Source organism: Corvus cornix, chromosome 1A (assembly GCF_000738735.6).
Source record: "Corvus cornix cornix isolate S_Up_H32 chromosome 1A, ASM73873v5, whole genome shotgun sequence".
NCBI classification, from domain to species: domain Eukaryota; kingdom Metazoa; phylum Chordata; class Aves; order Passeriformes; family Corvidae; genus Corvus; species Corvus cornix.
The window spans coordinates 48,928,813-48,952,304 of record NC_047057.1 but is presented as its reverse complement, the minus strand read 5'-3'; the positions used below and the strand labels follow the sequence as shown (position 1 = coordinate 48,952,304).

The 23,492-nt window shown below is 49.6% G+C and overlaps 2 protein-coding genes across 3 annotated transcripts in view; both read right to left on the bottom strand.

Moving 5' to 3' along the window:
* Positions 1-3,447: 3,447 nt before the first annotated feature.
* Positions 3,448-12,251, bottom strand: TOB2 (transducer of ERBB2, 2). Its single transcript, XM_039571012.1, has 2 exons — positions 11,996-12,251; positions 3,448-7,916 (listed from the first exon to the last, which is right to left on the bottom strand). Exon 2 carries the CDS (start codon positions 7,828-7,830, stop codon positions 6,808-6,810), a length of 1,023 nt encoding a protein of 340 aa, XP_039426946.1. The 5' UTR covers positions 7,831-7,916; positions 11,996-12,251; the 3' UTR covers positions 3,448-6,807.
* A 1,145-nt stretch (positions 12,252-13,396) lies between these two features.
* The window catches only part of PHF5A (PHD finger protein 5A), a 10,852-nt gene continuing 756 nt past the window's right edge, over positions 13,397-23,492 (bottom strand). For both annotated transcript variants that reach the window (XM_039570261.1, XM_039570262.1), the window contains exons 2-5: positions 22,658-22,681; positions 21,057-21,223; positions 14,283-18,052; positions 13,397-13,935 (exon numbers count right to left, since the gene is read on the bottom strand). In XM_039570261.1, coding sequence (XP_039426195.1) covers positions 17,963-18,052; positions 21,057-21,223; positions 22,658-22,681 — 281 coding nt within the window. In that variant the 3' untranslated portion in view covers positions 13,397-13,935; positions 14,283-17,962. The remainder of the gene's footprint in view (positions 13,936-14,282; positions 18,053-21,056; positions 21,224-22,657; positions 22,682-23,492) is intronic.

The following is a 23,492-nucleotide window of genomic DNA, read 5'->3' as shown; positions in this document are numbered from 1 at the left end:
CTCCCGGCTGCAGCTCGGCACCGGACAGCAATGCTGGGCACAGGCAGTGACAGAGGATGACCTCGGTAGATTTTGGAAAGGCGCCCGGGGCCTGCTGTGACGCCGCTCATGCCTGTGAGGGAGCCCGCAGCAGCACGTGTTGACACTGAACCCAACCGCAGGAAGATCAGGAAATACAGGAACGCCTGTTGCTGAGGCAAGCTGGACTTGGCCCTTGCGTGAATTCGCTGAGCTCTGCAACTGAGGCCCGTGAAAGAAGCATTTCCTGCTGCAGCAACATCGCCCATTGCCCTCCCTATGCATCACCTTGTGTGGGTCATTTCAGGTTCATTTTTTTCTGATGAAAGCCCCAGCTGCACCTTCTGCAAGCAGTTTCTGGCTGATTCACTTGAAGAAAAACTTTGTCCTTGGTGGAAACACCCTGCCAAGTGGGAGGGACACACTCCCTCCTGAGGATCTGCTTCCTTCAGCAGTCAAACTGTGCCAGCAGTGCAAGGCCAACAAAAATAAGCACAAATCCCCCCCCCTCCCCCAGCTAGGTCTCAGCAACTGCAGAATAACATAGGGACTACTCTTGCCTTCTCAGCATTCGGTGAAGAGGGAGCAAGTTCCCTCCACAGTTTCACCTGTACCATTTCCCGTCCCTCCTCAAGGCAAAGAGGCAAAATTTAACCCTGACCCTCTTTTCCTACCTCACTCCTGTGCCTTTGGGGGCTTCTAAGGGAAGAAAAAAGAACACATTCCTTCCTGACACACGCATGTACCATGCTGGAATCACTTTTGCCACTGGCAATGGCCACACACAAAATGTGCCCTTCACTGACCAGTACAACTCAAAAGCACCATGTGTGCCAGGTGGGGCTTACCCTTCACTGGAGTGTCTTAGGGATGTAGGGTGAAAGGTCCATTCTTCAGCAGCTTTATAAAAAGACCAAGTTTCTGGAGGTGACAACACAGGCAGCAGTGGAGGGACACTGGAAGAACAGCTCTGCAAGGCTAGGGTGAACATGTTCCTGACTGTGTTTGAATTGGAGCCCAGCCACAGAAACCAAAGGAAAAAGCACAAGGTTTTGGAGGTGGCTAACCTTGGCCACAGCTTGCTACTGGGCTGGTGCCTGTGCTCCAGTGGAGGACACATGTGGAGTGGAAAGACCTGTCTGTCCCTTTGCAACTGTGGCATCAACCTTGCCCCTCACACCCGCTGGGGCCATGGGCAGTGCTGTGGCTGCAGCCATGTGAGCATGGAGCAGGTGGCACTGGCAGGAAAACGCCTCATGGATGCCAAGGACTCAGCGGGTCCTGGCCCCCCCCCACTAGTGGTGTTTTTCCACCTCTCAGTCCTGGCATGTCAGCAAGTGCTGGGACACGGGGAGGCACCCGCTGTTGGCAGCGCCCATGCCATGTGTTATTCAATCTCAGTAATCCCAAATCTCCAGGAGGCTCTAGGGTAGCAGGAGATCCTCTCCTGCTGAGCTAAACTCAGGCTATTTCGCTGGACCTTTTCATGCTTGCATAAGGCTTTCCTCTGGGCACAAGCCCCTTCCTACTCCCCAAACAGCCCGATTCGAGTCAGAAACTGCTGCTGCTGTCACAGACTGAAAAGCCCAAGGCTGAAGTGTGGCATTTTCTACCCGCGCTATCTCCTTTCAGGCAGGAGCCCGCCTTCTCCATAACTCAAGTTGCAAGTTTCCTTCTTAATAACGGAGTCCCCTATGACGAGTGTCTAAACAACACCCCCACGCCCATAGCTTTGGAGGTTTCAGGAGACAAGTCCCATCTTGTTGCCATGCCTTGCTGGAGCACACTACTCCGGGGCCGACTTGGTCACCGTCCAAACATCTGGCAAATGCTCCCACACCCAGGCACTACCCCACAGTGGCCCAATACAGGGCTCCTGCAGCTCCCCTCTGAAGGCTGATGGAAGGCAGAGGCTCTCCCTGCGCACTGCACTATGTGGGGTTCAGCTCCCTACACTCTTCTTGCTCCCTGAGACAGCACAGTGACAAATATCCCTTGAGGAACAAGGCTATACTAAACCTCTTCCCTAATCCCTGCCCAGGCTGTGCAGCTATCAGCTGTAAACCAACTCCAGGCCGTACCTGTGCCCAAAAAGGGAAAGGCTCCATACCTCCCTGTGTCACAGCTAAGCAAATGCAGGGCAAGGATCAGGAAGGCATATAGTCACCCTCGATCTTCCATTTCCAAAAACATGTCTAAGGGCAAGCGTTTGTGCATGCTTTAGATAAATGATTACAAGGGGTTTGAGACACAAAGGGGAAAAAATAGTTTTGTTGCCTGGTGGAGTGTGACAGTCACGCGGTGCACAGCAGGCACGAGCAGCAGCCCAGCTCCTGGGGCTCACAAAACCAAGGGCACAGCGAGCTCTTGCAGGAAGAAATTCAGGCTAGAGGGGCTGAGAGGGCATGGGTAAAGATGCTAGTGGGAGTCAGCTCCAGTTCCTTGTTTGGTTTCCTCAAGGACATTCAGAGCAGCTCCCTTCAACAGCTTTTTTAAGGAAGCAGCATGGGGAACTGTGAGGCACCCTTTGGAGCAGGAGGAGTGTGGTGAGGCTGGGGAATCTGGGTCACACAGACATCGGCACCTGTGGGGCCTGACAGGCACTTCAGCACCTTCCTCAGCCATCTTATCTCCTTTTCTTAAAAAGGAGCTGCTCTCTTAAACAGAAATTCTGATTGCAATTGAGCAGTGAGAGGTTAGAAAGAAAAACAAAATCAAACCACTATCATTGCTGCATGTTCTCATATCCAGCCTCAAGCCCACCCCATTATAGGAAGTCACCTTGGATGAACATTCACAGCAGGGAGGACAGAGCCTGCACATGTACCTCGATGCTCCCTTAGCTTAGCAAGCACCCCAGCCACCTCAGGATAAACACAAACTGGTTTGTGCAGAGGAGAAAGAAACCAACCCAAAACCAGCACCTCTGCAGGAAGCACTGCATAGCGGAGCTTCATCTACCCCCTGAAGTGACACCAGAGGGCTTCTAACCCGGCCTCATCGGTGATGGTCCTAGCGAGCTGCCACAGAATTTGGGTATTTTAGGAACTCTGCTGCTTGACTGAAGGCCCCCAAAGCACCATGCACCAAAGGCATCCCGCTCCCTCCTCTTCCCCAGGGAGGAGAGCCAGCTCACCCCCCTCTCCAGGGAGCTGAATCATGGCAGGACCAGGGATAGCCAGGCATATCGCCAATTTTTCCTATGTACTGCTATTCTTGGCAGCAGAAGAGGTCACTGAGACAGCTGTCCTGGCCCTGTTGCACAATCCTGGGCATCACTGAGCTATTCCTAATGCTGTGAAACCAGGACCCTGCCTGCAAGGCTGACACTGAGCACCAGTTCATCCGAAGGTGGCTGCATCCCTCCTTACCCAAAACCAGGCACATCCGAGGTGTTCTCTCTGCACTGGGCACACACCACACAACAAATGATTATTATATCATGCTTTTAATACAAACTTAAAAAAATCTGGAACAATAGAAACTGTACAGATTTGATCAACCTTTTTGTGGGGTTTTTTTGTTTGTTTTTAACTAAATCTCTAGACACACCAATATCCCGTTCCAAAATATTGCACAACATTCTGAATACAAAACTCTGATTGTATTCCTCCTTCGCTAAAGAAAAAAAAAAAAGAAGGAAAAAAAAAGAAAAAGACAGCAACCCCCTGGTTCCCCCCTTTCAGTAGTCCCCTTCTCCAAAAAAAACCCCAAGCAGAGCACACACAGAAACCCTCCACTCGGAGACATACAGACTTCTGTCCTCTTTCACTCCTCTCCCACAAGGCAACTGTAGATTCACTCCTTGGAGAGGGGCGGGAGGAAAGGGAGGCTGAGTGGGGAGAAAGGAATCTTCACCACTTCTTTTTTTTTTTAAAGTTTTTTCCTGAAAAAATATTTTTTTCTCTCCTCTTTTTAAGAAAAAATCTTGAAAAGAAAAAAATTACATTTTTTTACGTTAGAAATATACATATATTATATATACCTCTTACATTTTACAAATGTAGCAAATTATTCAATACAAACGGACATCAACAAAAAGAACATAAACCCATAAAAAATAAAAGTTAAAAAAAAAAATCTTCTCTCTTCTCTTCCTAAGAAACCAGGTAAATTAGTGCAGGTTTTTAAAAAATAAAATTGAAGCTGAACGCCTACATCCAAGACTAGAAAAGACCTGAAAAGGCCATTAGTTTCCATTGCTGCCTGATGCTGGAGGAACATTTCTGAAGCACACTTTTTTCCTTTTAAGATGCAAAGAGGTTGGTCCCTCTTCTTTTCCTCCTTCCACTCACACCACTATTTTTAAAGCAGGTAGAATACGTGTGGCAGGGCAAAGCAGCATCAAAGCTTCACACACTTAAGCAGGTGGACGGGGGACATCCCCACTTCTTCCCTCCCTCCCTGTGCTGGAGGAGAGCATGCTGTCTCATGGCAGCAGCTCACAGGTGGCTTTGTCAGATGTGGGGACAGTGGGGGGGCAACTGGACCAGGTCCTGCTATCAGGGGCTGAGCAGCCCTCAGAGTCCAGTGTAGCATGTGGGGTAGCACCCAGCAGCACCCTGCTGGGGAGAAGGACTCCATGGCAGTGGTAGCATCCGTTAAGCGGCAGGTTCAAAGGAAAGAAAAAAGGGAAACACAACAGCTGGGCCATTCCTCATCAAGTTGTCCTAGTCTGGAAACCTGCAGGGTAGAGGCTGTGGGCACCAGCTCTGGGGAAACTGGCTGGGCTCTGGTCTCCTCACCCACCTGCTGCGTTGGTCATAGCTTGATAGCAAGCAGCCTGCTTGGGAACCCATGCCAGGCACAAGGTCAGGACCGCGTTCCCCATCACCCATCGAGAGGAGGGGTGCGCTGGAAACTCCTTGGAGAGCTCTGGGCAGAGGCAGTCTCCCTCCGACAGCCCGTTACCTTCTGCAAATGCTCACTGGCAACACAACTACAAAAGGGCTGGAGTGCCTCCATCTCAGGGAAGGGAGCAGGAAAAGCACATGGTCAAGCTCATCTCACCTCAAACTGAGATTTCTTGAAAGAGCACATTGGTTCCACGAGCACAGGAGGAGCGGATTTCAGACTGTGCTCCAAGAAGCAACATTAAAAGAAACCAAACCTCAAGTTCAGGAAGCAGCAAAAAAGCTTATTTTTCATTTAAACTGAGAACTTCAAAGACTGGAGTTTCATCATCTCCATGTCTCTCCCCTTTGCACACTTTCATGCTCACATAGCAGCCTCCAAGGAGACCTCCCTTTCCACCTAAAAAGCCTCCACACTTCCTGGGCATGAAACTGCCCTCCTTTGGCTTTCTTGGAAGGTGGGTTCTGGAGTCCTCAACACAGAAGCAATCAAGCTGAAAAGCCACTACTGCCTGACTGCAGCACATCATCCTGGGGAAAGCTGAGGAGTCCCAGATCCCAGCCCTGCTGTGAAGGGGCACCATACATTCACAGGCTGAGATGACCACTTGCCTTTGGAGCACCCAGCTCTACTCTGCCCTAAGGTTGCCACTGTCCATGCTGATGTGATCTGGATGGAATGAGGAATTTATGACAGGTGCTTCCTTTTCGCACTGGATCAGCCCCCTCCTCAAGCTTCTCCAGAAAGGCAAAGCAAGGGATTTAGTCAGGTGCATACCCAGCTGAAAGCACAAACCCTTATGCTACCACTCAAGACAGCAGCTTCAACAACATCACCCTATCTTCCTGAAAAGTTGTGCTGCCTCACTAACTAAAAAGGAAGGAATTTCTTCTCTGAGACAAGAAGATGAATTCACAGCACATAATGAGAACTCTGACCTCAGGGGCCACCTCAAGTGGATGCTGGCCCCTGCTGCTGGGGAGAACATCTGGGGAGTGGGGGCAGGATCCAAGCCGAGTCCAGCTGGTTCAGTGCCACCTCCCCCAAGCCACAGGGACAGGCAGGTGGTGTTTCTACACCACAGGGGCTGTCACCCAGACTGACTGGGCAGCCCTGAGAGAGCACAAAAAGGCCCTCTCGCTCAGGTACAGAAAGGTCCAATAACCAGAGCCACTAAGCTCAAAGCACTGTCCCCCTGTAGCCAGAGCTGGAAGTGCAGATGAGGAAGGGAGCAGGAAGAAGCCATTTCACAGTAATACTCTGCCCTGTGACGTGCTGGAAGATGGTCAAGGAGAAGAGTTAGTGCTTTTCAGTACACAGACAGAACAGCTGATGCCAGCTTGGGCTGGAGCCACAACAGCACAATGGTCTGCACCCGTGGGCACAGGAGATGCTCTTTGTCTACGTGCAGAGCTGTAACAGAAAAAGCAGGCTCACCCACCCATTCTGGCTAGCACGCAACAAGAGTGTGTTTGTCTCCACCAACACTGACTCATCCTCTTCTAGTCCCTCCTCCAGCACAGTGGTATGAAGATGACATCCCTACCCCCAGGTGGAAGGGCCCTGTGTCCAGCGTGGGGCAGGGGGTGGTGCAGGGAATCAGGAGCATTGTGACCTACAGTTGCACCAGTCTTGGGCTGGGGTGGGAGAAATGGGAACACAAACCAAAAAAAAGCCCAAGACTCATTTTAAGGAGTAAAAAAGTGAGTAGGAAAAAAGCACAGGTACTGAGTTAAAAAACAATTCAGTGCTTCAGGAGCGTTACCAGCACAGCGCAACAACACTGAGCTCTCTCTTTTCCCAAGAACCTATATTTGTAAGGTTTTAATATTTTCTGTATATTTCTATTTTACTTTTCTCTCCCTCTTGTTTGTTTGTTTTGTTCTTGTTTCCCCCCCTCCCTCCCTGCCCCAAAATACTCTCCTTCCTTTGTTTTCAGTTGGCCAGGACGACGGGCTGGAACGACTGGCTAGGATACTGCATGGCATTCAGGTTGTAGCTGAGTCCTTCCACGAAGGGAGACTTCTCCAGAAAGAGGCTATTGGTGCTGCCACTGAAGACCTGAGCCATATCAAAGGTACCACCTGTGCTGGCGTTGAACTGCGATGCTGGCGGGATGCTGCTGGCCTGGCTCTCACTGGCAACACCATCGAAGAAGAGACTGCTGGCTCCCGGTGAGCCGCCACTGTAAACGAACTCCTTGGCATTGGGGGAGAGCTGTGACTGCGGGGCTTGGCTCCCAGCGCTCCCGACGAAGTTCAGAGAGTGCATAGACAGGGAGAGGCCCTTGTGCTTCAGCAGGTTGGTGGTGGGAGACCTGACCATTCTCGGCTGCTGCACAGCCCCTGCTCCACTGCCCCCTCCTCCAGCTCCTCCACCCTTCTTCATCTTGGTTGAGCCGAACTTGGTGGCAGCAAAGGTGGCAGTGGTGAAAGTGATGGGCTGTGCAGAGCGAGGGATGAAGGTGGGGCTGGGTGACTGGCCAAAGGAGGGGGACGGAGAGTTGGACAGCGAGTTGTCATGGCTGCCGATAGGGACAAATACCTGGGCATCAGGGTTGAAGCTGCTCTTGATTTCTTTGTCCAGCTCTGTGGCACTGCAGCCCTCACTGTCATCTAGGTAGAGAACCTTAACAGAGCCCTTCTCACCGATCTGGTAGGAAACCTCAAAAGGATCAATCCAGACACTCAGCTCTTCTGGCACATTGGCACGTACATCCTCCACAGCCAGCCCGCTCCGCTTGGCCGCCAGCTCCACCACCGGATCCACCGTCTCCCCTATATGAACACAGCGATAGCCAGATCCCTTCAGAGGTTTCTCTGGGTACCAGTGACCCTCATATTTCTTCTTCAGCAGGCGCTCTAGCTCCTCACCAAACAGGTCTGCCCGCCTCCGAGGAAGCTTGTTGTACAGGTATGAGATGATGAAGTTAAGAGCAACTTTGATCTCCAGATGCATACTCTCTTCGCAGCAAGCAAGTCAGGGCAGTGTATTAAAAGTAACAAAATGACAGAAACATAGACAAGTTTTGACTCCAAAGAGACCTAGGGAAAGAGAGAAAAGGATGGATGAAGACTAGAGAAGACAACAGCTCTCCACCTGTTGAGATAAACAACTGTGCCTTTTCATGAACAAAGCAGAATGAGCAGTTTGCACAAATATTAACAAGAAGTAATGCTCTCTAGGAGAGTCACCACAAATCTACTGGTCTTCAAAACAGAGGGATGCCAGTAGGGAGGAGTCTCCCTGCTCCTCTTTCAGAAGAAATAAGGGTGTAGCCACTACCTGCACACAAGTATGTACATCACACTCACCTCGCTGCCAAGCACTGCTGCTGTAACCAGGCAGGCCACTGTCTGCTCTGGCAGAGCTCTGTCAGCACATCTAACACGACTCTCCTGCCCTGGCACCCAGCTGCTTCCAGCACGCCTCACCTGCACCAGCCTCTCCAGAGCACAAGTGCAGCACCTGAACAACCTCGTGACTCGCTCAGCAGCTTTGTGCGGAGAGATCTGCTCGTGCTCAGGACGGCAGGGCCAGCCTCTCCTCTGGGAGGCTGGGTGGTTGTGCCGGGTGCCACGTCCTGCTGGCACAAGCGCAGAAGGGACGAGAAGGAGCAAGGGAGGGGGCCGAGGCACCAGCTGCCAGCCCATGTTTACTATCCCCTTGACTGGCAGGCACATATCTTATTAAGTGTACGCAGTTGAGACTCTGCCTAGCTACAAGAATAAAATCTCAGTTTAATTCGGGGGGGGGGGGGCGGGAAGAATGGGACAGGAAACGCGCATAGGATCACAAAATACGCACGTGCCAACAACCTGTCCAATACAGTTCACATCGCTTATCCCTGCACAGAGGGAAGATGAGCTCTGCCAGGATCAGGTACCTACTTAATAAAAATTGAAATTGCTTGCCAAAGATTGAAGTAATCCTCCCCTCCTCTCTCTCTCTGCCTTGTAAGGAAGTCTCCAAAATGGAGAGAACCCACAAAAGCACAATGCAAAACCACAACACTCAACTCTTCCATTACACACAGATTTGCAATGTTTGTCTGGGTACAAAAAAAAACCAAACCAAACCAGGTATGTCAGCACTACACTCTGTCACTCATCCAAAGAAGATGAATCCCACAGATATTTTAAGAGGAAGCACACTTCCAGTAGCCTCCACGCCTCTCCAGAGGAAAGAAGAATATCCAGTTTTTAATTGGCAGCTTAGTCAGAGGCCGCTGTGTCTTCAGCTGCTCTCACCTTGCTCAAAGAGATACACTGTGTTCAACCGTCTTCCTAAAATGGGCTTTAGGGATGTTCTTGCACAGCACTTAAGCCAATGTTTATGATGTGTGACAATTATTTGGGGGTGGGGATGGAGTACAAACATACACTGTCAGCATTCTCCTGAAAAATCCCAGGAGCACAACCAGGTATCCATGCTGGCCTAAGTCAGGAGGAATCAAAAAACTGACCAGACTTGTTTGCTTGGTCTAGTTTAGTGGACAGGAAGGACTGAATAATTTTTAAAGAAACCCTCAAGTATTTTGAAGCTTTACTACAAAAAAGGGATGCAGATTCTATGCTTTTTCTGTACTACTCCGAGTTCACAGAGGCTTAGCTTTAGGATGATGGTAACAAGAAACAGATCCCACATCCCAAATCTGCCAACAGGGAGGCCAGTTCTAAAAGGAACCCCCTCTGGGTTTGATTCAGCAACATAAAACCACGCAGGAACAAGGGAATGAAAAAGAAGTCTTGCCTTAAAAACCTACTTCAAGGAATTACTGTAACGTAACAAACTTTGGTAGGTCACTGCAACCTGACCAAGTCCAAGTAAGAACAGATGAACACCAAAGAAATAAGGAACCACAGTTTTTTCTACGAACAGTAAGGAGAAGCCATTTTCAGAAAGCAAAAGTCTTGGCGCAGAGACAGAGCCTTTTCCACAGAAATGAAGTATGAAGCAAACCCCTAAAGAGCATACCTAAACCCTAACAAGAGTTTGTATGGACTATACTACCTCAAGGGAGGATTACACGGAGCTCTCTAACTACTTTGGCTTTGAGACATTCGAAAAGAGGACACCTTGGGATCCCAGCAAGTTAAGCACGAAGAGAACAGACAGTTTGTAAGTCTTTTAATCTTGTGATAAATTCTAATCCAGATCAAAAATCTAGTAAGAAATCAGATATAAAAGACTGGGAAAGAAAGAGTGGCCAAAATTTGTTAACACCCTATCTGCAACACAAATGTCTCAATATACATTGAGGAGTCCAGATCCTCATCAACTTTTTGCAGAAATCAATGAGAATGTACAATTACACATCATCGTCTCCTTTATTCTTTTCTCTTGTTTTCCTAAAAAGAGAATATTCTGTACCTTGTTTATGAAAAAGGTAAGTTAATTAGCCTAATAACACCAAAGCTGCCAAGGTAGTGGCATACAACTAATACCTGCAGGAGGCACAAAATAAAGTCACTGGCTCCTCAGGTTGTTGATATGGCAAGATATGCTCCAGTAGGCGCCTCTCAATTTCTTTCTACTGCACTAGAAAGTGATAAAGTAATTTAAAAAAAAATTTTAAAACCCAAACCCCACCGAAAACCAGCTGAAGCAGCATGGCTCTGAGAGAAGAAACTACCGAATATCAATTGTAAGAGGTATTCTGAGCAGGCTTCCATAAAGACCAGCATTTTCAAAGTAAAGGCTTACTGTACAGCCTCGAGGTGCTGGCAGGGAACAAAGGAGCCCCCTCAGATTCCCCGTTTATCGGTATGCTGAAGGGGAGAGGCCAGACCATCACTTGCAACAGAGAAGAAGCAATACAGGAACGATTCCCTCTCCTCCTGGCTACACCAACACGGTGGGTGACCTTGCCGGTATCCCCCTTTGAGATCCCGAAGGAGGCCTGGCCCCCGGAACGGGCTGGCCACCGCCTCGGGACTTGAACAGACAGCCCGCGGTCCCACAGCCGGACACACCCGTCTGGAACGAGAGCGCCCTTCCCAGCACCCCCCTAAACGCCGGCGGAGAGGCTTCCCCCCGCCAGACGAACGGCCCCGCGGGGACGAACCCTGTCACCCCCTCCATCCCCGGTAGTGCGGCCATCCCCGGTGCCCGGCCAGCCCCGGCACGCCGGGAGCTGTAGTCCTCACCCCCCCTCCCTGCCCCGCGACCTACTTCTCCCCGGACTGCAGCTCCCGGCGCGCCCCGCGCCCGGCCCGGCGCGTCCCCCAGCGGGGCAGGGCACAAAATTTTCCACGGCACATGCGCGCTAGGGCCCGCCCGCCCTTCCCGGCGCTGCCCACGGCCGGGAACACGCCCCGCGGCCCGGGACCGCCGGGCAGCCGCCCCCTTCTACCCTTCTCCTCCCTCCGTCTCGGCAGGGATGGGCGGGCGCGTCCCACCCCGCAGCTGCTGCCCCGCCACGGCTGCGGGTCGGAGCCCGGGAGGCCGCAAGTCCAGTATCCTTCTGTCTGTCTCCCCCGCCCCTCGCTGCTTGTCCCCTTCGCCCCAGTGGGGCACGCGAGGTCGCAAACAAGGTTCCCAACAGAGCGGTCGGATGGATGCGGACATGTCAACAAGGGCGAGCTCCTGGCCCCGCACGCCCAGCGGGGCACCGCAGATCGGGGTGTCCGGGGGAGGGGGGCAGCCCAGCCCAGCCCCGACAGCGCCTTTGTTGTCGCCGGGCTTCTCCCCCACGGAGCTCATCGTGCACGAAGGGGAACACCCTGGCGACATCCCCCTTCCCCGGGAGCCCAGGGTGCCCGCCGCCGCCCTCGGACCCAGCCTGCCTTTTTTGGGGCTGCTAGGGCTGGGGCTGAGCCGTATCCCGCTCCAGTCCCCCCGCCCCTCAAACTGGGCTGAAGGGAATGAAATGGTGAACTGGGGCACTGCAAAGCGTCCCCGATCCAATGACTTTCACCCCCATTCTTCTCCCCTGAAGCCCCATTAATCCCCCCCGTGGCCACAGCCACACAGTGGCTCCACGGACGGGCAAATCGCTGCTCCTGGCGGGGAGGGGAACGATGAGCCCCCTCAGACCGAGCGCACAGAGAGGACGCGCGCTGGGGGGGCCCCAGCCCGAGAAGGGGTGCTGGGGAGGGAAGCACCCCCCAGCCCCACTTACTTCGTCCTCGGCTCCAGGGCCGGCGGCTGCTGGCGGCTGTCGCGGGGGCCGTGGGCGCTGCCGGCGGGTCTCTGCTCTGCCCCGTCTCGTCCGTCCCCTCCCTCCCTTGTCCCCGGCGGCGCGGGGCGGGCCTGGTGCTGTGGTGTGGACGCCGCTGCCGTGTCCCCAGAGCCGCCCGCGCCCTGGCCCCGAGTGAGCCAACTCACGGCAAACTTTCACCCTTAGCAACCTCTCGGCGCACGGATCCGCTCCCGCCCCGCGTGATGCGGCCGCGGGGGGCGGGCCGGGACTACTTCCCCCTCCCGTCGCCGTCCGCAGCGCCCCGGAATGGGGCGGGGGGGTCGGGCCGGCGGAGCCCTCTCTGCTGCCCCCCCGGCACCGGGAGTATCCCGCATCCGAGCGCAAGGGAAAGGAGGGGGCCGCGGCCTTAGAGGGGAATTGACCTGAGGATTTCCCCAAGCGGCGTAGCCTGAGGCGACGGGAGGTGGGGGGGAATCGAACGGAGCGGGCAGGGCCGAGACCGGCCGGCGTGGTCCCCGCCCCCGCGCACCACGAGTACTGTCAAGCCCCAGCTCGGTGGCAAGGCCGGCCCCGGGACTCCCGCAGGGTCAATTCCCTGCATGCCCCAGTCACGTCTGGAAAAATCCCCGTGGTGGAGCCCCCCGCCCTGCTAGAGCGGAGCAGCTCGGGGCGACGTGCCCACGAGAAATCCCGGCTCCCTCCATCGTTGCAAACGCCTCGGTCCCCCGGGTCCCCGATGAGGGTGGGGAGCCCGGGGGGCTACGAGCGCATCTCCCCGAGAAACAACGGGGCAAGGCCAAACCGGGCGCGCTGGTGTCACTGCGGGGAGGGCATGGCCATCCCCGCGACCCCGAGACGGGGACGGAGACCCTGCCCCCGGCACGAGCTCCCCGCCCCCCGGACTATTTCGTCTCAGCACGCCTGTGTGCCTCCGCCTTTAACAGAGCTGGGCCGGGCCCCGCCGCGGCGGAGACGAGAAACCCGCAAGGTGCGCGAGGGCCGCCCGTGCTAAAAATAACTGCGGCGTGTTAGCAACAGCCTTCCCATTGGCTGGCCGGGCCCGGCGGCGCCTTCGGATTGGAGCGCTGCCTCAGCCAGTGAGCCGAAGGGGGTGTGCGCGGCGGGCGGTGCCGGGCGCGGCTCGGGGACTGCCGGGAGATGTAGGCACCGGGGCGGCCGCGGCCTACTCCGTCCCGGGTGCTCCCGCACCGCGGAACCTTCGCGGGTTCGGGCACGGTTCGGGGTTACAGGCTGCCCTGAGGAAGGACAACCGTGGTGACGGCCATCCCTGGGGCCAGGGGCCGATGGCGGCACCTCCATTGCCAAAGGCTGAGCTGCACCGCCCACTGGCAAGCTGAAGGCACTCTCACCCAGCGCACACACAGATCCACACCCTTTATTTCAAAGCATACCCATTACTAGTTCCAGGAAAATGAAGAAAATGCCGACAGGCATCCCCAGGCCGTGTATTTTACAGTCCAAGGTCACACCATCTTGCACACACACCACTTGCAAAGGCTGCTTGCTGTCCACACATAAAGCAGCTTTTGACCCAAGTGACAGTCCAAACTAGTGGAAGGGACACCAAGAATGGTGTTTCCAGGCTCTCCCAGCCACATGTCCTACATCTTCCTCAGTGCTGACACAAGCATTACCACAGTCTCTGTTGCAGCAGGGGTAGCTGGCCTGGTAACCATCTCCCAAGTGCAAAGATACAAAGTTCATCTCTTGCTCCATTTCCACAACAGTCCTCAGCCTCCTTCTGGGCTTGGTTTGTCCTCCCTCATTCAGGAACACTTTAGCTCAGGTACTGCCTTTGCCACGGAAGAGCATTTCTTTGAGGCCAGCCAACACCATGTGTTAAGAAATCTATTAATGTTCCTTCCCAGACACAGCAGCCACCTTTGCTCATTTTCCCACTGATTAAAGAAAAAAAAACAACAACTTTTGAAGTTTTTTTCCTGCAGGGGAAGGGGAAAGAGAAGTGGAAGATTTATGAGAGCTATTATGAGGAGCCTTATTTTCATCACTCCTATTTTAAAAGGAATTTAGTTACAAATGAACAGCTTTTTTTTTTTTTTTTCAATTATTCCCTTGCTTTGCTGGAAAAAAACCCATGCTGTCAGCCAGAGATCAGGAAGTTAAAACGACTGAGCTATTTTTAGCATCATTAAGCAAAAAAAGGCAATTACATTTCTAAAATTCTATTATTGTTTTAATAAGGTGTTACTAAGAGGATGTCACATATTAGGGATCTTTAAAATACCTGTGCCTTGATTGTGCTCCTTTAATTATGGCGTTGCCCTTGTACACACGCAGGCAGAGGAATTCTGTCACAGTATCTGCTCCTGCATTCTCAGCCATTTGGCTCTTACGTCAAAGCAGAGCTACCGTGTCACATGTGCATGGGGACGGGAGCAATTGCCAAGCCACTGGGACAGAGCTCGTTTGGTCGGGTTATTTAATGCCAAGGAAGGGGAGTCAGGTTATAATTGGGCATAATTAATATCGCCATACCCTGAATCCTCTGTACATTCAATTCACATGACAACCCCAAGGAAATGAAAAATTCTTTCCTGCTATTGAAAAAGGCAAACATCTCCAGCTGATGTCTGTAATGAGAAAATAACAGCTCCTGTGCAGATAAAGTTTCAGAAGCGAGATTTTGTCCGTGCAGCTCCCACGGGAAAAGCTCACAGGCAGATTCCAGGCCTTCATCTACCTTTTTGTTTTGTCTTTTTTTAAAGAAAAGTAATGCTTGGGGCTCAAGGGCTTTGTCAAGACAAGGTCTAGGTGGTTCAAGGGACTGGAGGTATGTTACAGAGCTATTTGCTGAGCTCAGCTGTGGCTGGCAGTTGGTCTGAAGGGGTGTGTAACAGGGAACACCTACATTTCAGAACACAGCAATGCCTTGTTAGTACTGGCAACAGAGGCCAATTTCTTAATAGGCCAAAAGGTCCCATGTTCTCTCCTTCAATGTAAATATTTGAAATTAAAGGGTTTTTTTAAAATTTGTTATGCAACACTTTAATAAAAAAACCCCCACTACCTAGGAAAGTAATGGCAGGAAGACACATTTAGCTCCATGCATTAGGATTTGAAGACAGCACCGTGGGGGTTCAGCTGCCACGTTGACAAAGCTGTCCCTGTCTCTCCCACCCTTCCCTGCTGTTGCCACACAAGTACTTTGCAGCTGGCAGCCAGGGCGCCCCTGAATCTGGCTGCACAGGACTCCACAGACTGATGAAGTCCTTCCAAAGCTTGGCCTGCACACAGCAGCAGGACGTGTCTTGTCTCATTCCCCCCCTGTGGGGAAACTTGCCCTTTTAGCACATGCTCTGGTCTCCAGTACTGCAAGGCAATCTCCTTCTCCTGGACAAGTACTTTAAAATCCATTTAGGTGAAAAATACTGCAGTTTTCTAAAGGCCCTGCCTAGGTATCATCTACTGGTACCTAGAAATCATTGCCAGGCAAGCAAAGAGTTATTTTTCTGGGCTACAAAACTGTGTCCATTACCCTTGTCTGAATTAGCAGCTTCAGGGCAATGTTCTGTCCATGCTCTGAAAGTACCAGAAAGGCAGTGGCACTGAACTGATCTGAGCACCAGCAGCATTTGGCATGCTCCCTGGAGCTGTCTGAGCAAACAAGGCAAAGGGGAAAAAGCCTGTCCCTCCCTCTCTCCACCTGCCCAGTGACTCAGAACAACTAGAAATGGCAGCTTAACTCTCAGAATCCAGACTGATATGTCCAGCAGTCAGCGTGAGGGCATCAAGAGTGCCAAGAAAGTGAGTATGCTCAGCCATTTTTGGGGATGGGGGAAGGGATGGGGACACTCGTACCTCTACAGCAAGCCCTGCCTGGCTGATCCTGCTAAATGATTAGGAACAAGGGGTGCTCTAAAATTAGCTCACCAGGGGGTATTGGTTCTGAGGTAAAAAATAATTCCTTACTTTATTTCCCTCTACCTTCACTGAAAAACTTTTGTCATCTTCCAAATTTCCAGGAAAGAAAAAAAATACGTACAAACTTTCTGCATTCCTAGTTTGATAATTTGGGCAGCCTGACTGAGGGTAAGTGATAAATTCTGGTTGAAATGATAAAGTTCCAGGTACAAAAAATCTGCATGTCATGGCCTGCTTTTCAAGAAATACAGCATTTAAAATGGCTGATAACAGGTCTGACATGGGCTTCTGGGTCTACAGAGGCAGTTGCTTATTCCCATTGAACTGCTTTGGGAGAATAGGTTTGCTGTAACCAATGAGCTAGATTGCTCTGAACACCTTGGCAAATGGCATCCACCAGAAGCTGTGTAGGGGAACCATGGTGCAGGGAAGAAAACATACTCTCAGATACTGCAAAAAGCCTGGAAAAGAAACCTGACAGAATTAATAGCTGGGGGCAGGAGAGGGAGGAGCAGCTGAGATAGCTGTAGGGCCAGTGATAGATAAAGCCAGCTGCAGCAGGGGAAAAATTACTTTTGAGGGGAGGATAATCACAACTTGTGTGCTTTTCACTTTTATCCAAATGGTTGCAGCAGGTAGAAGAGGCATTTAAGCCAAAGAGTAGTTAGAGGAATTGGTACTAGGCTCAAAGAAATAGCTGAAATCCTGGAAGGGGCACAAAACAAAAAAAGGTCTTGGGGCTCTGCACCCCAAGACTGCACAAAGACAACCATGTTAGTGTAGCACACGCTCTGCTCAGACTACAAGCGCTTGGAGGACTACAGGGCACACACACTGAGCCAGGACCCTGATTTAACCATCTGAGGAGTGTACACACCCGTGGGGAACTCAGTTCCGCCTCTGCACAAAGGCGCCTGTTCCCAGATCTTTGCTGAGCCAACAGACTGCTTTTAGCCTGTACTGGTATTTGACAAACAAGCAGCCTCTGGTTTCCAGCACGCACACGGCCAATAGCCTAGAACACAATAGTTGGTTTCCCATTACAGCAGGGAAGGCTTTAACTTATTCACAAGAACAGGATAGCAAGTCAAATAGCTTAGTAGGTTTTAGAAAGGGATTGGATGTTTGCACGGTGAAACAACATCCACAGCCGTATTAGCCAGGGTAAGGGTTACAAGCTCAGCGATCCTCATGCTACGGGACAAAATGATCAGTGGCTGGGATCACAGGCAGACAAAAGCAATAGCCGTTCCCTGAAGCTCCTTGCAGCAAGGTCACGTGGCCATAAGCAGACACTGTCAGAAACCAGATAACCCATTGTGAAGTGCTAGCTGGGCTAATCCTTCGTGTCCCCAGAAAGCTCCAGAGAGGCTAGGCACAGAATGAACCAAAGAGAAATTCTTGTTTTACAAAAAATAAAAACCCAAAAGAAAAAGTTTTATTGGTATGCATCCTACAGGAATGGTTACAAGAAATGGCCTTGGATTAATCTGTCAAAGAAAACATGGAACAGCTGTGCTCTCCCTAGGAAGGCACCAGCCACGAGCAGGTTCCTTACAAAACAGGGCAGCATGGAAATATACTGGAGGAAGGGAGGAGGGGAGCAGATTGATGCTCTGTTCTTCAACACTAATGGATGGGGCAATTTCAAACAATTGAGAGGAGGCCCAGTAAGAAAAACCTCAAGCTGTAACACCTCTAGTGCGTTTCTCCACACTAGAAACACACTTGCCATTTTTACTGAGCTGGTCTCCTCTACATGGAAGTGCTTGCCCACTCTGCTTTGCCTAGAGAGATGGGGCAACTGCTAGCAGAGCTTCTGCAAAGGCAAGAGACAGTAATCTTCATTTGCCCTCTCTCATCATTGGTTCTGATCAGGTTTCAGTCTCCACTCAGTCTGTTATTTCTCCAACCCCAAGTATATTACTGAATTTGTACTGCTTTAGAAAAAAATAATCAACCAGTTTTCAATAAGACTAAAGTCCAGAGATGTTCCAAGACCCTCTTGCCAACCCAACAGGAGGTAGCCACGTACGAATAGGATCACCTCTTCTTGAAGCCATACTTTTTCCTTTCATAGAAAAGATCTGTCTTGGAACTGCCCAGGTTGACGATCTTAGGGCAACCATCCCTCTGTAAGAAGAGAAAATGTAAGTTAGAAAATGGGCAAACACAGAACAACATCATAGTTTCAGTAGGTTCTCAGTTCCCACACTCTTCATCCCATTCTCAACACATTTCAAACACCTGTACAGACAAATTACTCTCCAGTAAGAGAACTGGAACAGAGAAGAGGATGGATATCTTTTCAGCATTACTGTAGGACATGGTCTCCCTCAGGGCCAAAATGGAAAACAGCTCATATAACATCAGCCATTTAATGAAAAGGATGCTCAGTGCCTCAAGACTGAATTCTTTCTAAATTAGGATATGCAGGACTTATAGAGCCCAGAGGAATAACCCTTCCCCTCTTTAGCCGAGAAGAATCTTGCTGCTCTAGATGCCACCAAACCATTCTTGTGTTTAGGAACCCCTCTCAGCTGTGACAGCAGAACTGAATCTCAGATTTCTTGCATCCTGGATCAATTACTGCAGAGGCTGTACAGTCAGCTACTCACAGCAGCTACGCAGGTAAGTTCTTGTACCTGAATTCCAGTAGATGGTGAGGAAAAAACCACAAGAAAAGCAAGGGGAGTAGGGGAGACCCTCCTGAGAGGTGTGGTTGCAAAACCAAATCAGAAATGCACCTCTTGGTATACCTGGGAACATTTGCCCGTGGGCCACCTGAGCCCAGCATCTGCATAATTCTTTAGGGCAAAACATTATGGCTGGCCACAGCAGCTGTGAGGGGCCCAGAAGGCAGAGGAACACGTGTCCTTGGCTGATGTGCAAGCCTGAGTGCATTACATTTAGAAAGCCCCTGGGCAGATGTCAGATGCTGTAGAATCTGCACCCAAGCTGCCTGGCTCCTGTGCCAGAGATGGAATCTGGTGGGGAGGATCTGCATGATAGGAATAACAGGAGAGGTGGGGAACAGAAATCATCCCTCCCCCATACACCTGCCACAACCCATTTCTAGCTATTGTCTCCTTATTTCATTTTGAACCTCAATAGTAGGACTCTTTCAAGCCTTGCCTCCCACGATCCATAGAGTCTGTTCAGATCCTGACAGCCTTATTGCAGGGCTCTGTTCATTCTTCCACCTCCTCCTAAGGACACAGCTCATGAGCATGCTCCTTTCTCCAGGAAAAGATTACTGTTTGCAACTCACATCCTGGGTGAAAAGGTGGGAATCTGGCCCTCACCCACAGATCAAAGTGGGCTGAAACAATACTTCATTCCTTCCTCCACCAGAATAAATGAACCAAGAGTAACCAGGTCCTTTGCCTTGTGCCCAATAGCATTCCACCTCTGCCCTCCATTTCATTTGCTTTCTTGCTTCACTTTCTTTTCCAGTCTTTCTCTGAGGATGATGGAAGTGCTGTGGCTGAAACCTTGGACTGTTAAAGCTTCAGGTACAGAGCTCTGTCCATCTCTTTTTTTTGTTCACACCAGCACCAGACACCATAACTGTGACAGGCAGCAGCACACTTAATTTTCCTCCTTCTGAGCTCCCTACGCTTGTGCCAGCACTTTTCAATCCTGAAACAAATCATGTCAAATCTGCTGTTTCAGATCTGCAAATTCACATCTGCATGAATATGTAACATTTGAGTTTTCTGCTATGGAGCAACTTTCTTCACTCACGGCAGCCTTCACTCAGGTGTTAAAATACTCTGGACCTGTTATTCTCCTCTAGCTCTATGTTTTTCTACAGTCCTCCCTGACAGAGCAGCTGGCTATTTCACACCTGAACCAGACATGATAAGACACAGGTGATCTTAGGTTATGATAAACACCTGTTGGGAATCCACATGAATTGATAAAAATAAAACCAAGCCTGTTTTACTCATGACTTATAAAGCCACTTGTCTTCATTCCAAAGGCATGTGAACAAAACTACTATTTCTCAAAGCATTTTTAAAGTAGGAGGCAGCATCACCATCACAGCACTTATATCCATATCTAGAAACAGAGAAATACTATGGTCCTGTTAGATGTAATGACTTAATTCAAATGAAGACCTGCTCCTGTCCTGGATTTGGCTGCAGTCCTCTAGAGAAAACAGGCACTGGAGAGAATTAAACCAGCAACTCACTCAGCTGAGGACACTCCTGTAAATCGCTCTGAACCACTCTCTCAGCATGTTCTTCACAGTCATTAGGGTGCACAGGAAATGATATTTGCAAAACACAGGGCAACCTTTAACAGACACTCTCATAGCTACCAGACCTATATTCTGGGATAGCAGAACTGTAAGCATCATGTTCTTGTTCTTCTGTAAGGTCTTTCTAATGCTTTGTTGCAGTTCTTCATCTCCTGCACTCATGTTGGATTATTAACAAAAGCCTTACAAGGAGTGAACAGCTGCCTTATTTCACATGTGCAGTGGCTATCTTTCAGTACAACATTATAAAAAGATTATAGCTCTGACTGTAGACAAAAGGGACCATTACACCAAAAAACATTAGCAGAAAGAGTTATCTACAATATACACCATTCCAGAAAAGAATAAGAAAATATAAATTGTATCCCATTGAAATGATACAAGCATCAAACTTGTGAAACACAATTACCAGTGGAGCCACTGGACACTAAGGACCAACTTTATGTTGTTATTCAAAGGAGAACAAAGGTTTTGATTCCACAGGCCTTACAGTACCATATGTGCTCTTAATCAGTGGCTCATAATGGACTTCTAGTGAGGAGCTGCTCCTGCCCCTGCCTTACAGTGTCTGCAATGTTTCTGACCCTGGTGAAACCTAGGCTGGAGAGGTAGTAAGATAACAACCTGAAGTGGTAACAAGCAGTGCGTGAAGGAAATGAACTGTGAGCATGTGAAACAGTCAGATCCTTAAAAGGAAGAGAGTTACAATTCCTCAAAATGCTTTGCAAACACAGGGAACTATCAGAACGGGAAGAAAGGTTTGAGGTACTGCAAACGAGTGCCAAGCATCCCATGTCCCAGCACTAATTTCAGCAGCTCCAAGCCCTTAAAGGTAAGCACGGCTACCATGTAGCTGGGATGGCAACATACATCTTTTTCCTGGATGGTGCACTCCTTGCAGTAGTAGGCGTCGGACACTCCGGGCCCCCCGCAGATGACGCAGCGGCCCTGGTAGGAGCCGTAGTTACACTCGTCACAGATGCGCACCAGGGTGCAGGGCCGCACGTACGAGTCGCAGATCACGCACTTGCCGTCACCTGCGAGCACAGCAGAGCCTTTGGTTACAGAATGGCCTTTTTGCCACCCCCCACGTCAGAGGAAAAGCTTCCTAGTCAAAGAACTTGCCTGTACACTCAAAGACAATATAGCTGAACTGCAGAAATGTGCCTTGCAGGCACAGGGCATAACTTTGTACTGCACACAGACTTGAGAGGAACAAGGGCCGTGGCCTGCAATATTCGAGGGGTTTTTTTTAATTTAGTCATACATTCACAGTCAGGGAAGAAACCCAAAGTTACTTCTTTGTGATTAGCCAAGACTTGCTTAGACTGTACCACTACTTTTATGCTACAACTTTTCCTGACTTTTTCACTTAAAAAAGAAAAAGCCACACTGACAGGACTAGTGTCCTTACCTACACAGAAGCAGCAGTGTAAGCTTCTCCCACAGTGCCACATCAACAAAAGTCTGGAGTTACTATCCTCAAAGAGATAAGAGACTGTACTCGTGGTCCCTTTAATCCTTTATCTGTGAGAAGGCCAAAGAAAGGGCAAACTGCCATGAATGGCCATTTCACAAAAGTTGCTCTTGCTCTCTCACAAGGAACTGAGTGAAATTCAAGTAGTCATACCATACAGGCAAGGAGCCATCAGATGCCAGGAACAGTTTCTGCTGCGCTGGACCTTAACCAAAACACTGACCTACAGATGAAAGGCTTCATATCCCATTACCAGTTCCCAAGCTATCTAATCCTGACTCCCACAGACAGCTTGCCTAACCTGCTCTTAAATCTCTGGTGTGATAGCCCTCAGCTACTACCAATGGGAATTTGTTTCACTGTCAGGTGCTCTTGAAAACGATTGTCTTGCTTCAGACTGTCCTTCTCCCACCTTACTTATTTTCACACTATTTTTGAATCATAAACTACTCACTTCATTTGTCCTGTTCCCTTACAAGAGCAAACAACAGATCACAAGGATCTAACAACAGATCATACTCTTTCTTCCCTTTCACGGCTAAGCATTCGATTCCATGGGGTTTTTTTCCTGTTCTAACTCTAGACGTTTGCCCTCCATTTCTTCTCCTAGATGCTGAATCATACTTTCCCACAATATGATGAAGCCAGAATCCAAAAATGTTTTTTTTTCCCCCTGCTTTGAAATAATCAGGATGAGATTTTGGCATTACACATTACAAGTATCTAATGAAGTACTTACTGTAGCCTCAGCCACAGGAAATGCTGGCAGCAGCTACTCACTCTAGAACTGCGTTCCTGTGAGAGTCTGTTTGAGCTTGCAACTTTTTAAGTATTCCTTGAGTTACACTTGCAACATTAAGGTAATTGTTCCGGTCTCAGAGTGACATCAAGTTTGTGGTTAAAGCAAAAATAGATTTCAACCTTCAAATCTAAACTGCATGCCCTAACCACACCACCATGTTATCAAGCAACTAAATGTGGACACTATACTTACATTTTTCACAGAGTCTTCCAATTGCTGAAAGAAAAAAAATAAAGAAAAAAAATTATTTGAGGCAGGAGAAAAATCTAAGTAACTACAAGCTTGAATGTCGAATAATTATCTTCTGTAATGAGCAGTCCTTAAAAAAACCTGAAGGTTAAACCACAGAAACAGTTTGAGCATAAACACAAACATTCATGATAAACAATATATATCCTCCTGGAGATATTTACCAAGACCAAAGATGCACTGTGAATGCACAATGACACCCCTCTGCAGTAAGAAAACACACATTCATTATTCCACTTCAAACACAGCCAGTGTGTCGGACTGAAGGAAATGCTGTACATGAGTCTTGGCACAGTTTTAGACTGGTTTAAGGGGGGGGGGTGTGGAAATAAAATCAAGTGTTTGTTTAAAGCAGCCCAAACACCTTCTTTGCTTTAGAACATGAGGGTAGTTAAATGTATCTTAGAAGTCTTGTCACTTGTCTAGGACACTCACAGCAATGATTTTAGGAATTTGGATAAATGCCGTAAATATCGAGTTTCAAAGACTAGATGTCCACATTCACAAAGACTAAATAGTGATTTGGCTGAAGAGACAAGGGGCTTGTCAGGACATGACTTTTCAACATAGACAGATGCTTAGAAGCACTGACTATTCTAAAAAGATATTTCCTATGGACAGTGCAGCTAAATGTTTTGTGTTTATGGATTTTGCAGAAAGTTATTTGTTAAATTTGCTTTTACAAGGAGTGACAAAAACCTGGAAGGGGTACCTCAACTTCTAATCTTGTACAAGAGTTCTTTAAAACTTGACCCAAATACTGACCCAGATGCGACAA